General features: G+C 43.0%; 1 protein-coding gene across 1 annotated transcript in view; it reads left to right on the forward strand.

Annotated features, from left to right (window-relative positions):
* LOC126267230 (atrial natriuretic peptide receptor 1-like) overlaps window positions 1-16,887 on the forward strand; it is a 534,344-nt gene that overhangs the window by 497,256 nt on the left and 20,201 nt on the right. Inside the window, exons 8-9 of the mRNA XM_049972212.1 lie at window positions 7,516-7,651; window positions 13,467-13,703. Coding sequence (XP_049828169.1) covers window positions 7,516-7,651; window positions 13,467-13,703 — 373 coding nt within the window. The remainder of the gene's footprint in view (window positions 1-7,515; window positions 7,652-13,466; window positions 13,704-16,887) is intronic.

Raw genomic sequence — 16,887 nt, forward strand, 5'->3', positions numbered from 1 at the left:
GTGTAGAGCCTGCATTCTGGCTCTTGGGTACCCAGAGGCCACTGGCATGGGCCTCGATTGGCCGCCATATTCTCCAGATCGAACACAAGCCACTCCCCTTTGTGAGGCTATATTAACGACAAGGTGTACAGCAATAGCCACAAAACCATTTCTGAGCTGATAACAGCCATTCAGTAAGTCATAGATAACATCGATGTTCCGACACTTCAGGGGGCATGCAGAATTTCACCATTCATCTGCGCCACGTCATGGCCAATGATGACAAGCATATCGAACATGTCATAACCTAAATATCTTTAGTGACGTTTCCACGTTGAATAAAGTGTGTGTACTCCGTATTTTGTAATTAATTTACATCTTTTCCATATAGTTCAGTAATTGTCACCCAGTATATCACTCGTCGTATAGAGTCTGAACCTTTTCTGTAACAATCCAGTTCTGTCCTGCATCTGGAGCCCTCGTACTATCGTAATGTCTCGCAAAGAATAATTACTATGGATATTTCTTTAATGTTATTAGTACTTTGGTAGTGTAATTATGGCACTAGCGAGCTCTGTGTAACTTAAATTTTAGACGCTGTCACCAGTAAACACTTCAATAATTTACCAGAAATGAAAGTTGAAAATTCTAAAATGGCCATTCTTCTAAAAGTTATAAAAAAGTTAGTGAAATAGCCGTATTTCACGAGTTAAAAAATTATGAACAGAACTGTTCTTCACAGTACTGAAGAAAGTCCTGCTCCATATCTGGTCAGCAATTCAATGTTTAAACATCTGCTGCATGAAAGCACGTTCTACCGCCTTGCCATCGGCATTCACTTTACTGGGCTTCAATTAGGAATATGGGAAGCGTAGCACATTGGCCACACCCCGCGTGCAGCTTATCACCGTCGTTCAGACATTTTGAAATCATTCGTATGATGTACAGGGGAGCGTCATAGCGACAGGTAAGCGAAGGCAGTTGGCTGCGTGTAGCACAGTGACTGCAGAGCGATGGGTGGCTAGGGTGTAGGGGGTGGGGGAGGGGCAGTCCCTCCAGGATCGCTACAACACACCAGCAGGTCGTAGGACAGTTCGATTGCATCTGACGAATAGACGGATGGGAACATCTGAAACTCGGCCAGAGGTTACAGCAGTGTCGCCACGTACCGTCGGAAAGATATTTGACCCATACCTCTTCAACGTTAGGAATTCGGGTGTAAGGGGATATTGGGTATGGCACAGGACTGATTTGATAATTACTGAATGTGTCAACGAACTTGACTGATGTTCACTTGGGACTAGCCCTGTGTGTATCGGCATTATTTCATTTTGTTTTGGACTTTGTAAGCCTTGGTTGTTTCGAAAAATAGGTATTATCCGGAAATCGGTCGCCTATTGAAAAAATCTCTTTTATTCGCAACTCTGACTGTCTTATTGTATAAAAAATCGGACTGCTGTTTCATGCTGTAACTCTTTTCATTTCCGTTAGTGTATGTTGTACACGTTGTTCGAGCGTTAACCGAGCACTTGTACATTTCTCACCTTCAAGTTTCGATAGTAACACGCCTCAGTGAGTGACAACGGCTGGATACGAAGTACTACGGGCATACCCGTTTGTTACGCAGCCTGCACCTCGCTTTCCTTCTTCATTCTACGACTTTGGCCATGTATGGGCCGCGTGAAGTACGTCGCTCATGATTTTGTCTTCTTTCCTGATTTTCGGTTTTTCCAGTACTTCTTCTTTCATCTGTCCTACAGCAATGAGCATTCTGATACTTTCCTGAAAAACACCAAGCTTCCTAATCTGGTGTCTAAAAGTTGGCCTGTGTAGAATTTTTGCTTTCGTTACTTAAATTTCTTGTAAATCCTTTTTCACTTCCTTTGAGCCATCTGGTCTGCATTGTAACATTTGTGTCGAAACGGTCAAAAAAATTTTAATGAGTCTTTCTGAGGTTATTCCTATTAAGTGATCCTGAAACCAAACTATCCTTTCCCTGTGAGCATCAGATAGTTTTTCAGTTTGGGACGTAGATTACTTAATTATTTCTTCTCATCCACCCATCCCCAACTTTACTTGGGTCGAGAATTTTCATTACTACCAACTTTTCCTTTTTCTCCAACTCTGCCGGCCTCTGTGGTCGAGCGGTTCTAGGCGCTTCAGTTCGGAACTGCGGGACTGCTACGGTCACAGGTTCGAACCCTGCTTCGGGAATGGATGTGTGTGTTGTCCTTAGGTTAGTTAGGTTTAAGTAGTTCTCAGTTCTAGGGGACTGATGACCTCAGATGTTAAGTCCCATAGTGCTTAGAGCCATTTGAACCATTTCCTCCGACGCTTCAGCTTTTCCCTGTTTGATAGGGATTTAACATCCCGTTGCCCAAAAACACTCTGGTTTAATAACAATCACGTAGTTGTGGATTTTTGTTTCTATTGAGACAGATTTTTTTTAAATTGTAAATGTTCTTCTTTAATTGACAAGCCCTCCCCTTTTCCTGGGTTCTATTTTTGTTTCGTTCTTGACCAATTAGCTGTAATATTCCCCCTAAGTACTTAAATTTATTCACTGTGTTGAACCTAGCGTATATTGTTTATAAGAATTTTTGAGCACTTTTAATCTTCGCTTTGCACCTGATGTTTATTTTATTCATTTTTTACTTATTTATACTTCGCACTTACAGTCTGTTGTGTGATGCATTTCTTGCTAAGGAAGGCTAGGGGTGAAATCTGAGTTCAATTAGATGAACCGCTAGACGAAATGTTTACATTTTAAACACAGTTGTGCTAACTAGGATAATACTTCACACTGATGTTTGTGCCGACTCGTAACCGTACACTTGCGCCGATTGCGGATCCATGCTTACTAGAACGTTTTTGCTTCTATTGCCGCAACGGTGTACTTTTACCATGTCAATTTTCGCTGTTAATTATGATACACCCTGTATATTGGTGGCATGCCTTCACTGTTTTCAACAAAAGTCGAAATTGTCTATTTTCTGTGCGTATAGTATGTGCATCACTTTGTACCTTTTCTCCCTGCCTCCTCCATATGACGTTCATCTACGATGTACCTTGATATCTTGCCACTAAGCGTTCGTCGTTCACGGAACTACCGAAAGTGCTCTCGACTTGCCTCAGCGACAGACAACACGTCATCTGCAAATGCTGTCAGTCAAGTCACGTTACCGATAGTACGTAACGTGTGTAGTATGTGGTCCAGTGCCACTCTGAGCAGCACACTACTACATACAAACCTCTGCCGTTTCAGAGTTACTGTTATCGTGTTAACACCATACCGTCAGTGAGATGGTGAAATGGATAAAATAAAGTATCAGGTACCAGAGTGTGTGACACACAGACACCACGTCCAGTTGCGAAATCATTGCAGGGCGCTTTACGAGCCTAGCACTGCAAGTCCGTAGTTAAATTCGTCAGTTTTCATGGTCGCCGTAGTGGGGACATTCGGCTAATGCAGATTTCGGACCAGTCGTATGTTCGCAAAGAACGTGCTTAATGGCGCATCGGTGTTTTAACTTAATGGGCTGTTTCACTGCTCTGCCGGATCATCACGTTTAATGGGGGATGTGGGGCGTTCCAGGTCGCTAGCCTAATCCACATCCAGCTAACGGACCTCGCGTAGGCCCGCAGCGCTCAAATGGAGTATTTGGAAGCTCGCAGAACCCTGAAAATGTTTATCCAAATTTCCATACACGACAAGGTCAACTGTGCTCCCGTCAGAGTGTTATCCTTGCCGTGTTAATGTCCGAGAGAGAGATGCTTTACTTCCGTTCCGGTACTACTAGATATGAGTCGCTGTCACCTGTTACTGCAGTTATCATCGCTGATATTACCTGTGTTTCTCGTTTAGAATGTTTCATTCACAATTGATGCTTCGTAGCACCTCAGACAAACACATCTGCTACTAATTACTATCACAAATGGAGTATATTGTACTCTCTGAATAGCAAACTTCAAGTTTTTCATATATGCAAAATTCATTTGTTGTTGTCTGAGAGAATATCTAGTAGCTTATTTCAACGGAGTTCATGGAATTCGTCACCAATAAGAGCACGTAGTTTCAGATATTTCCTTTGAAATATTATTTCCGGAATCACACATGAACGTTTCTTGACATCAGGTACAAAGCTCTTCAAGATTATTATTATTTCCTTCTTTCTTATTACTGAAATAAAGCGGGACGAAGCTTTTGACAAAGCAGCTGCTGTCGTCTCGCAGTCGCTCTCCATCGGCCAAGTCTAACTCTATACAACGTACCAGACTAGTGCAGGGGAACAAACTGTATTATATTAAACACTTCATACTGAAGTCTGTGCCGACTCGTAACCGTACACTCGCTGCCGATTGTGAATCCATGTTTACTGGAAGGTTTTTGCTTCTATTATCGCACCGGGGCCGCGCGAGACTTTCAATACCTTCTCCCTTCCCTACGCTACCGGCCTATGCCGCGATTCCGTTAACATTAGTTAACTATTCGTGACGCTGTTGGGAGAAGAAAGACTTTTGTAATGTTATGCGGAAACTAATCACGCTTACAATACCTTCTACACTTAACCTGTACAAACACAATATTTGAGCAGGAAGAAGTTTACATAAATAAAACGATGTAATTGTTAATTTTATGCTGTTAAAATTCACTATATCTTATGTAAAATTTACACAAACGTCAGTTTTACATTTTTAATATTCATGGAAGATTTTAGGCGAACTCTAAGCGGTGCCTATGGCCTATAGCTTAGGTAGCTTTTGGGGTAATTTTCCGAGCTGGTAGACCATAAATGTCCTGCGTCAATTTGTTCGTCTCGATTTCACCTACAGCACTGTGGTACGTTGTGAACAATTATCTTTTAGAACCCTGTAAATCGCTGTGGCCCAGACTGCAAAGATTAGCGTTAAGTGAAAAGCACGATACCGCGTTGTCTCAGTTCCCGTTAGGTCTACCTGAACCAAAGAAAGATACACATTTGCTTGAACATGTTGACACGCTCTTAACGGATATTCGTAGAACATAAAAATTTTAACATTCACTGATGTCGCATAGACGGAACAGACAGCAATGTTGTTGGCAGTATTTACACATTACAGTTGTCGAATTATTGCGACGCACATCATTGTTCATGCTTTTACGCTCGCGATGTTTCGTTGCATTTATCCATACAACTACTTTTCTTTGGCAGTGTCATAGTCGTCTGTGGCGGCGTAATTGTGGTCTGCCGATTCGTTCCTGAAAGACTGTGACAACTGTTTCTGTTACTGCCATCTTGTCAGTATCATCGTCAATCAGAATGAGTGTCGGGTCCAGTAACAGACACACACTTTCGTAACATAATGCAGATATTATACTTTAAACGCAAAGCGCAAAAAACCTACTGCTTTAATTTTTTCAGCGAGATGCTAAACTTATTGTCACCGCAAATTCCACTGTTTCCAACAACTGAAGACAAGGTGAAAGTACAATTATGAAACATTGCCTCACAGAGTTGATCGGCATTGACCTTTTACTCTGCGATGTACTGAGCTGTTTTTAAACTTTCGGCGGATTGCAACTGCGTAACGGATCGAAATTAGAAGGCGGCCCCGTGTCTGCTTCCTGCCCTTGCCTTCGCCCGGCGCCTGGGTACATAAGGCTCTCCTTCCCATGCTTGTCACTATTTCCCAGACGTTATTATCCGTAACTTCTAATTACTCACGATTAACAGCCATCTATTATTCTGCATCTTCACTTACTGTAATAATTGGCAGCTCCCTGTAAATGCGGATAAATACCAAATAATGTCCATAGGAGAGAGAAAGAGGCTGTCAGTATATCGTTACGAGATACGTGGACATTCTTTTACAGTCTGCCAAAATGTTTTAATTATCCTGCTGTAATATGACAAAGTAGTACGACGTAGGACGAATATTTAAAACTGAAACGTGATGAAAACAAAAGAGAGATAGATATGTTACAGGATTTTATGTCTGTGCATTTCGTTTGCGCAATAAAATTTATGCAAGGCAGTAATGCGACCAGGTCTCCCTCGTTTTGAAGTCTTCATCAGGTTTTTTTTTTTTTTTTTTTTTTTTTTTTTTTTCTTTCCTCGTCTGGCTAGCGCCTCCCGTCGGGTAGACAGTTCGCCTGGTGCAGGTCTTTCGATTTGACGCCACTTCGGCGACCTGTGCGTAGATGGGGATGAAATGATGATGATTAGGACAACACAACACCCAGTCCCTGAGCGGAGAAAATCTCCGACCCAGCCTGGAATCGAACCCGGGCCCTTAGGATTGACAGTCTGTCACGCTGACCACTCAGCTACCGGGGGCGGACTTCATCAGGTGGGCACGACTGAGTACATCGTAGGAATTCGGAGACGCGCTGAAGACATCGTATCAGGACGATATAGGTAGACGAAAGTGTCACCGAGATTGTCAGGCAACTTAAACATCTAACAAAAAGGCGACGTTATTCTCGTGGGCTGTGATAGAGCCCCGCTGGCTCTGTCGTGCAGCTTGCTTAAGTACCGTGAGAATTAAAAAAGTGGAGAGATGATTGCTCGTACCGAAATACATAGATAACCACCTTACCCTCATTCCTTTCGCACATCGAATAAAGTGGATGGTATCAAAACTAAGTAACCATTGCCAGGTATTGGGACATGCAAAGTATGTACCTAAAAATCTACGTTGTGACACTTTTCCATTGCATCTCGCGGTCATCACCCCACATTGCTAATGTCATCAAATTTATGCTACATCATTGTTTACATCTGCTGGAAACAGAACACGGGACTGGTTTAAATACTCGTAATATAAAACTGAATTCTGGTGACGAAACCACAATGAGTTGTTTAATCGTACTGAAAACGGCGAGTTCCGTTATTTAGTGGAAATATTTTCCATATAAATATAACATATTATTGTTGTTGTGATCTTTAGTTCAAAGACTAATTTAATGCCGCTCTGCATGTTACTCCATCCTGTGCAAGCCTCTCCGCCTTCGAGTAACTACTACAACCTGCAACCTACACCCTTCTGAATCTGCCTGCTGTATTCATCTCTTGGTCTCTCTCTACAATTTTTATTCCGCACGCTTCCCTCCACTACTTTATTTTCTAGGTTATGTAGTACATAAACAGTATAAGAAGGCAGAATATATCAAAAAATACCCCGCGGACTACGCTCCTTTAAGTAACATCTACAAATGCATGCAGAATATAAAAATTATTTAGCATCGGAAACAGTTTTGTACAAAGTACTTACAGTTTTTAAAACGTAGCTGGTTTTCAACATGTGCACACTGTACATATGATCAGAGACTGTTGGCATGCAGACATACAGAGACATCTGTTTAATCAGTTAATAATTAAATCAATTCACCATTTCACCCGATTCACCATATCACCCTCACTTACCCTAATTTGCATGTTTTATAATCCTCACCCAGACAATCTGGAATTAGCCGTATGTCTCATATTTACTATTTGTTACCTCTGATTTATGCTGCGCATTCTCGGTAAAACAGTCGTGAGCTGCTGTCGGCAGGTGAACTTCTTCATCGGCGCTTTCTACGACGGCGTGCTTCTGCTGGGCATGGCGCTCAACGAGACGCTGTCTGAGGGTGGTGACATCTGGGACGGCCGGGCCATCACCAGCCGGATGTGGAACCGCCAGTTCACCGGTATGTCGCGCACAGCGCAGTTCCGCTGACATCCCATAGGTAGCAGGTTGTCTGAACTTCATTGTCCTCCAGAATACAGCCTAAAATAATATGGACGAACACCTCTCACAAATAAAATACGCGACTCTGGAGTACACTTTTCAATAGAATCGTAACACTGCACCGTTGACTCCTTTAGTTATACTAATAATGTCTAGTTTGTATCCAGTATCCACCGACTTTGACTCCAGTATCTCTGGAGCGACAATGCCGATGACGTGTGACGTGGTCGATTTGGGCATTGAGGTCTTGAAGGAGAAGGACTTTAGCAATCGAAACATCATTCTTAATTTAACTCCTGGAGAACATAGCACAATACCTGATTTACGGAGAAAGTGGTGGTCTCTGTACGAGGCTACCTGTACCTGATACCCGTTACCCGTCCTGCAACAGTGTCTTGTCTTTCACGTGCCCATTTCTCCGTTTCTAATTTCCTTGCCATCGATAGGATTTGAAAATCTTATTTCCCTTACATTTTCTTCTCTTCCATTCAACCGAATCCCTACGTCATTTATGAACGTTATCATTGGCACCTTCCCCATCCCATTTTTATTTTCATTCTGAAATCTTCTTTCAGTTTCTTATTTCTTCTTTCTACAAACATGACTGTAATCATAACTTAATCATAGCTAACACTTGGTTCAAGAATCATAAAAGAAGGCTGTATACATGGAAGAAGCCTGGAGATACCGACAGGTTTCAGATATATTATATAATGGTAAGACAGAGACTTAGGAACCAGGTTTTAAATTGTAAGACATTTCCAGGGCAGATGTGGATTCTAATCACAATCTATTGGTTATGACCTGTAGATTAAAACTGAAGAAACTGCAAAAAGGTGGGAATTTAAGGAGATGGGGAACCTGGATAAACTGAAAGAACCAGAGGTTGTACAGAGTTTCAGGGCGAGCATAAGGGAACAATTGACTGTAATGGGGGAAAGAAATACAGTAGAGGAAGAATGGGTAGCTTTGAGGAATGAAATAGTAAAGGCAGCAGACCAGCAAGTAGATAAAGAGACGAGGGCTAGTAAAAATCCTTGGGTAACAGAAGAGATACTGAATTTTAATTGACGAAAGGAGAAAATACAAAAATTCAATAGGTGAGGCAGGCAAAAAGGAATACAAACGTCTCAAAAATGAAATCGGCAGGAAGTGCAAAAGGGCAAAGCAGGGATGGCTAGAGGACAAATGTAAGGATGTAGAGGCTTATCTCACGAGGGGTAAGATAGATAGTGCCTACAGCAAAATTAAAGAGACCTTTGCAGAAAAGAGAACGACTTGCATGAATATCATGAGCTCAGATGGAAAACCAGTACTAAGCAAAGAACGGAAAGCAGAAAGGTGGAAGCAGTATATATAGGGTCTATACAGGAGCGATGTTGTTGAGGACAATATTATGGAAATGGAAGAGGATATAGATTAAGATGAAATGGGAGATACGATACTGTGTGAAGAGTTTGCCAGAGCACTGAACGACCTAAGTCGAAACAGGGCTCCGGAAGTAGACAACATTCCATTAGAACTACTGACAGTCTTGGGAGAGCCAGTCCTGACAAAACTCTACCATCTGGTGAGCTAGATGTATGAGACAGGCGAAATTCCCTTAGACTTCAAGAAGAATATAATAATTCCAATCCCAAAGAAAGCAGGTGTTGACAGATGTGAAAATTACCAGTTTAATAAGTCAGCTGCAAAATACTAACGCGAATTCTTTACAGACGAATGGAAAAACTAGTAGAAGCCGACGTCGGGGAAGATCAGTTTGGATTCTGTAGAAATATGGGAACACGTGAGGCAATACTGACCCTACGACTTATCTTAGAAGCTAGATTAAGAAAAGGCAAACCTACGTTTCTAGCATTTGTAGACTTACAAAAAGCTTTTGACAATGTTGACTGGAATACTCTCTTTCAAATTCTGAAGGTGGTAGGGGTAAAATACAGGGAGCAAAAGGCTATTTACAATTTGTACAGAAACCAGATGGCAGTTATAAGTGTCGAGGGACATGAAAGGGAAGCAGTGGTTGGGAAGGGAGTGAGACAGGGTTGTAGCCTCTCCCCGATGTTATTCAATCTGTATATTGAGCAATCAGTAAAGGAAACAAAAGAAAAGTTCGGTGTAGGTATTAAAATCCATGGAGAAGAAATAAAAACTTTGAGGTTCGCCGATGACATTGTAATTCTGTCAGAGACTGCAAAGGACTTGGAAGAGCAGTTGAATGGAATGAATATGGTCTTGAAAGGAGGATATAAGATGAACATCAACAAAAGCAAAACGGGGATAATGGAATGTAGTCGAATTGAGTCGGGTGATGCTGAGGGAATTAGATTAAGAAATGAGACACTTAAAGTAGTAAAGGAGTTTTGCTATTTGGGGAGCAAAATAACTGATGATGGTCGATGCAGAGAGGATATAAAATGTAGACTGGCAATGGCAAGGAAAGCGTTAACATCGAGTATTGATTTATCAGGAAGGCGTTTCTGAAAGTATTTGTATGGCGTGTAGCCATGTGTGGAAGTGAAACGTGGACGATAAATAGTTTAGACAAGAAGAGAATAGAAGCTTTTGAAATGTGGTGCTACAGAAGAATGATGAAGATTGTATGGGTAGATCACATAACTAATGAGGAGGTATTGAATAGAATTTGGGAGAAGAGGAGTTTGTGGCTAAACTTGACTAGAAGAAGGGATCGGTTGGTAGGACATGTTCTGAGGCATCAAGGGATTACCAGTTTAGTACTGGACGGCAGCGTGGAGGGTAAAAATCGCAGAGGGAGACCAAGAGATGACTACACTAAGCAAATTCAGAAGGATGTATTCTGCAGAAGGTACTGGGAGATGAAGAAGCTTGCACTGGATAGAGTAGCATGGAGAGCTGCATCAAAACAGTCTCTGGACTGAAGAACACAACAACAACAACAACAACAATGACTGTAATCTGAAAACATGTCTTAGAAGAAGTTTTTTTTTTACTCCTCAATTTTTGCCATCATGCGCACTCAAAACTAGCAATGGAATTGCTTAGAAGTGAATGGGCATTGTTAATGGCACTGATGAGTAAAGATAAAAATGAATTGAACAGCATGCCCGAAGGTATTTCATAACACGCTGTGAAGAATGTATGAATTTCATTAGTAGAACACATATAAGTTTAGCAGAGAGTGAAGATCCCACATACATATACGTAGCTTAACTGTACAGGCACTTGCCAAATTTAGATACCAGGCAGTGTGTTTCAACATAGGACTAGAATGTAAACGAGGCAGAGATGTTTTTTCAACCTGCGGAATATGCTGATCACACTTCAAAATCTCCAAAACCTTAAGTTACAAAATTGTACTTTATACCTTTGAAAACTAAGGGGAGTGAAGAAACAAAGAATCGTTTTATAAATTTAGGATACCTAAAAAGGACCGGATGGGTGAAGAAGGAAAATGTAGCCCCTCGGCAGTCCTAGTGTACATTAGTGCTGTAAAAATGCACACTGTGTTCTGGCGGTATAACGTCTAAAATATCCTCTGTCCAGAAGAATCATCGAATAAAAATGGCAACCAACACGAAAATTTTCTGTAATGAGTGTCACACTCCAAAGCTTTAGGATTTTTTTGTTACTGGCAGGGTGAATTTGTGTCCAGTTTTTAGTGCACGAATGGTGTTTTACAAACAGTATTCAGAAGAGATTCATACCTAAGTTCAAAACAAATTATATGTTAAGGTCATTAGATGTACTAGCCATTAGATCACACCTTTTGAATAATACTACTGAAAAAGTGCATTAGTCATAACACATAAACACAAGATTAGTAAATGCTAGCAGACATTGTCCAGATAATTGAGTAGTAGCAATTGACAAAAAAACACCGTCCAAAGAGGCCTTGAATGCCCAACAGTACCGACTGGCAACCGTGTCATCCTCAGCCCTTAGGCGTCACCAGATGCAGATACGGAGGGGCATGTGTTCAGTTGGCCTGACAAGGGCACCCCACTTGCCAACAGCACTCGGCAGACCCGGATGGTGACCCATCCAAGTGCTAGCCAAGCCTGACTGCACTTCGGCGATCTGAAGGAAACCGGTGTTACCACAGTGGCAAGGCAAAAATAGCGACATCTGAACTGTGACTGTAGTCGCAAACGAGTAGAATACCTTTGGTTTTATCTCTTCAACGTCTTACACCAAGTTCGTTCCAGATATCGAACGCAAATTGTTTAGATGCCTATGAATCACATGTACAAAATTCACGGGATGTGTAATGTAGATGTGTTTGTTCTAGAGATGTTATCAGCTTCAAAATCAGGAGGTTGTCTACGGGCATATCTTACGTTGTATCACAATCACATGAGGTTTGAAGTGCACGTACATAGACGAAAACAGTTCTGTTCTGCACATTTGATTGCTCTCATGTGGTTACGTTGTGGGCTATCGCCCTGGGGTCCACAAATACTGTGAAGGTTCCGTATTTTCCTTCAAGCTTCGTTCCATTACTGAATGCAGTGCCATAACTGCTCATCTAGTAGCTTCAGTATTGACTTTTAAGCTGTGGCTTCTGCAAAACACAATGTCTTTCTGTTTTCATTTATCCAAAGACGCTTCGACACCTGTATGGCTTTAGATTTACTTCCGTAAAAATATTATACAATTTTTTCCTTGATTTTCAATTTTAAGCCTGGAAAGTACACACTGCTCAGCGACAACATTATGACCACCGACCTACCGTCGACATAAAGCCGTCCAGGCCGTAGCAGCGTCACCTAGCGACCAGTGGCTGCTGGTCAGGCACACGCGCGGCGCGTGTGGTATCCCCTCCACTGTGGGATGGAGAGAAGCTGTTGGCATCCTCATTGTGCTCTGGGGAATATACATGAGGACACCTATGGGTCCAGTGGAGCCCGTGGAAGGCATCATGACGGCCGTAGAGTGTTGTAGACTGGTTCCAGATCTCATACACCCCTTCATGAGAGTCATGTATCCTGAAGGCAGTGGCATTTTCCAGCAGGATAATGCGCCACGTCGTAAGGCTAGTAGTGTGATGAAGTACTTCGAGGAACACAGTGGTGAATTCCAGCTGATATGTTGGTCTCCCAATTCGCAAGATCTGAACGCAATCGAACACATATGGGATGTGATTGAACGTGGTGTTAGAGCTCATAAACCCCGTTCCTATAATTTATTGGACTTAAGTGAGTTGCGTGTGCAGATGTGGTGCCACCTCCCTCCAGCGACCTACCAGTACCTTATTGTTTCCATACGATGACGCATCGCCTCTGTTATCTGTGCCAAAGTTGGACGTGCCGTCTATTAGGTATGTGGTCATAATGTTCTGGCTCATCACTGTAATATGTTTTCATTGCTCACATGGAACTACATTAATCGTAAATGTGTGTCTGTTCAGGATAGCTTGTTTCTAAGGCTTTGACAGCATGATAACTACTATGTAGTCAGAAGTAGCTTAAAGTAGATTACTTAGATTATAAATACTTTTTGAGAATAGTATTAATTCATGTTATGTACCTGCGTTTTGAGGCATGTTTGCACGTTTGTTCTGTTATATTTTCCTGTTGCCGTTATACACAAAATTTTCCACGCCTTTTCGCCCATCACCCTCAGTTGTTGTCACGCGTTTTTTCCACGAAAGCGAGACCTGGGAGAAAGGTCGGCACATGTGTGAAATCGCTAGTGCCGTGACATATTCTGAAGCCAGAGTAGCCCGTTCGACTCGGCTGTGCACTGCGAGCCCGTAGCGCGACTGCAGCCGCGGCGGTGTGTGACTGGCGCAGGCATCACGGGCAGCGTGCGCATCGACGACAACGGCGACCGCGACGCCGACTACGCGGTGCTCGACCTGGACCCCATCACGGGCCGCTTCGTCGTGGTGGCGCACTACTACGGCCGCGACCGGCAGTACACCGCCGTGGAGGGGCAGCGCATCCACTGGCCGGGCGGGCGCGACGGGCCGCCCGCCGACGTGCCGCTCTGCGGCTTCCTCGGCAACCACCCGGACTGCGCCGACACCGGTACGTGGCTGGCGCTGCAGCGTTCCTCTGCACTAAACAGCGGGCGCCGCTTGCTATTGCTGAAGTGGCCGTCTCCGGAAGAACGCAGCAGCTGCGGTGGAGGATGACTCATAATCAGTTTTCTGTCATGCGGTAATTTAAGTAGAGTCTGATTAGCTGCGTTTCTTCCTTTTTCATTTACTTTTTCTACGTTCTGTAAAGTGTTGACCCAAAGTCCCCCATCTCCTTCGACCCTTGTAATATCTACAGCCCACCTACATATCGTGTGTCCTCCACCGACAGCCGAGTGGTCAGAGTGACGGATAGCCGTCCTACGGGCCAGTTTCGATGCCCGGCTCGGTCGGGGATTTTCTCCGCTCAGGGACAGGGTGCTGTGTTCATCATCATTTCATCCCCATCCGACGCGCAGGTCACCCAATGTGGCGTCGAATGTAACAAGACCTACACCGAGGCGACCGGGCCTGCCCCGTACGGGGCGTCCCGGCCAGTGACGTCAAACGCTCATGTCCATTACATCTCTTGTAACTCCCTACAGTCCCTCCATCCTTGAGAATCGTGACCTGCTCATGCGCCTCTTATCATTAGGTCAAACCTTCGCTCCGTCTCTGTGCACTCAATCCCGTTTCCCTGCGGAATTTCAATCACCTTGCTGTCCCAGACCCCGAATTCATCTCTGAGATCCACCACTCCTGCGAAATATAGCGCATACTACATAATTGCATCCCAAATGAAGGCTCCAACCGACATTTTCGTCACCCAGCTAACGTCCCACTCCTATCGTAGTATCCACATCACAACTTTCATTTCCTTCCTGCAGACTCACATCACTCTCTCTCCATCGAACATAGTCCCTAATATACCCAATAGTCCCTTACAGCCATACATCACAACTGACACTCCCTGAGATCCATGGCTCCTTCCACATAAAATGCATCCTTCCCATTGCATCCCAAATGAAGGCTCCAACCAACATTTTCCTCACCCAGCGGGCATCCCACTCCAATCCTAGCATCTGCACCACAACTACGAATTCCTTCCTGCAGACACACATCATTCCCTCTCCACTGAACATAGTCCCTAATACACTCAACTGTTCCTAATACCCTCCATATCACAACTGACATTCAACCTCCCCTCATACTCGTAATGTTTTCCAACACAGATCACATATCACTGTCATCTCTTAATTAACATAAATCCTCAGTATTTTAATCTGCCAATTCTTTTAAAATAAGTTAATGTCTGAAGAGCGGCACCACAGCCGCTGCCAATCCACTTCTGTAGGGGACTCCCAACGAGTTCTTGTGTCAATGCCACGTCAATTGGCTGTGCTACGCCCGTCAAAAGGAGGTCCGACGCGGTATTGAGAGGTATCCCATGACTTTTGTCACTTCAGTATAAGAACAGAGTGCAGAAAAAGTCGTAGTTCTTGGTACATTCCCTCCATGCTGATTTGACACAAACGGGGTATTTACTACACTGTACAATGATTTAAGAAATTACTGTGACAAATTTTTCAATTTCATGTGAATGTCAGTACGTTCGTTTGACGAGTTATTGGATTTCTGCCGAGATGAACTACAAGTATTTGAAACAAGAAGAAGGAGACCTTCCCAAATTGCTTACGCATCTTATTTCTTAAAATAATTCTCCACATCTAATGTATCACACCTACTCGTGACACTCACTGCAACAGGAGACGTAGCTGCGTTATTTTAGTCAGCGAGGAGGTTTTAGGAAAACTTCTGTACCCCGGATAGCAATATGCCTTGTCTGTGTTATGAAGTTCTTGTGATTCAACATATCGTGAAGAAACTAAGGAACGATAATTTCTACGTACTTCAACTGACCATTGTCCTGAAAGTGAGTTGTTAAGTAGTTTTAGTGTGACTCTAACGTGGAGATGTGTATTCTTAGAACTGGGCCTCATATATCACAGTCATGATTCTAATGTTAGTGGCCGTTTTCTTTTGTTTGCTAAAACCTTGAAGTGGACTCAATAGAGACAGTAAAAGCATCTTGTCTTCGTCCTGCGTCATTCTCTCTGCCGTATACTTGCATTAAGGACCTTAATTAACGGGACATCGTCATCTTCTTTCTGCACCCTTTCTTTTTTTCCGACTGCGTAGGCATATTCGATTTGTTCTTCTTTGCCGGCCTCTGTGGCCGAGCTGTTCTAGGCGCTTCAGTCCGGAACCGAGCTGCTGCTAAGGTCTCAGGTTCGAATCCTGCCTCGAGCATGGATGTGTGTGATGTCCTTAGATTAGTTAGGTTTAAGTAGTTCTACGTCTAGGGCACTGATGACCTCAAATGTTAAATCCCATAGTGCTTAGAGCCATTATTTTGTTCTTGTTGTCTTCTTCCGGCAATGTTCACTGAAACATATACAGGGTGAGTCACCTAACATTACCGCTGGATATATTTCGTAAACCACATCAAATACTGACGAATCGATTCCACAGACCGAACGTGAGGAGAGGGGCTAGTGTAATTGGTGTAAAAAATGCACAGAAGTATGTTTTTTAACACAAACCTACGTTGTTTTTTTTTAAATGGAACCCCGTTAGTTTTGTTAGCACATCTGAACATATAAACAAATACGTAATCAGTGCCGTTTGTTGCATTGTAAACTGTTAATTACATCCGGAGATATTGTAACCTAAAGTTGACGCTTGAAAGCTCCGACGTTCAGTTGCCTGTTGTAACAAACACGGGCCACGGTCGGCGAGCAGCATCTGCAGGTGCATGTTTAGGATGACGACCGTGTTTACGAGTGTGGCTGTAGTGCACTGTTGTGGTAACGTTAGGTGACTCACTCTGTATATTCACTGTTCCTTATGGATGCATCTAATCCTGACTTCACTTACATCAGTTCAACATCTAAAGAACCTCTCAGATTCTGTCTTCTGTTCTGTAACGGAAAATGAATGCGTTAGGTCTTAAGGCCGAGGGGGGAGGATCTGTGCTTGCAGTAAGAGACAGATTTGCTGAGTGTTTTCTTAAACATGATCATCCCCAAAAGTTGCAAAATATTTATGTTCACTAAAATGAAGTAAAATAAAACAAAATGTTTCTGTGTCCTTCAAAGTCAATTGTTTTCTTCCGAAAATTTCCAGAATTTGTTGCCCGCAAATTATTTTGAGTTTGCAGTTTGTATAGTACTGAGGTGAAGTGACCCAAATTG

Source organism: Schistocerca gregaria, chromosome 4, assembly GCF_023897955.1.
Source record: "Schistocerca gregaria isolate iqSchGreg1 chromosome 4, iqSchGreg1.2, whole genome shotgun sequence".
In the NCBI taxonomy this organism is placed as follows: domain Eukaryota; kingdom Metazoa; phylum Arthropoda; class Insecta; order Orthoptera; family Acrididae; genus Schistocerca; species Schistocerca gregaria.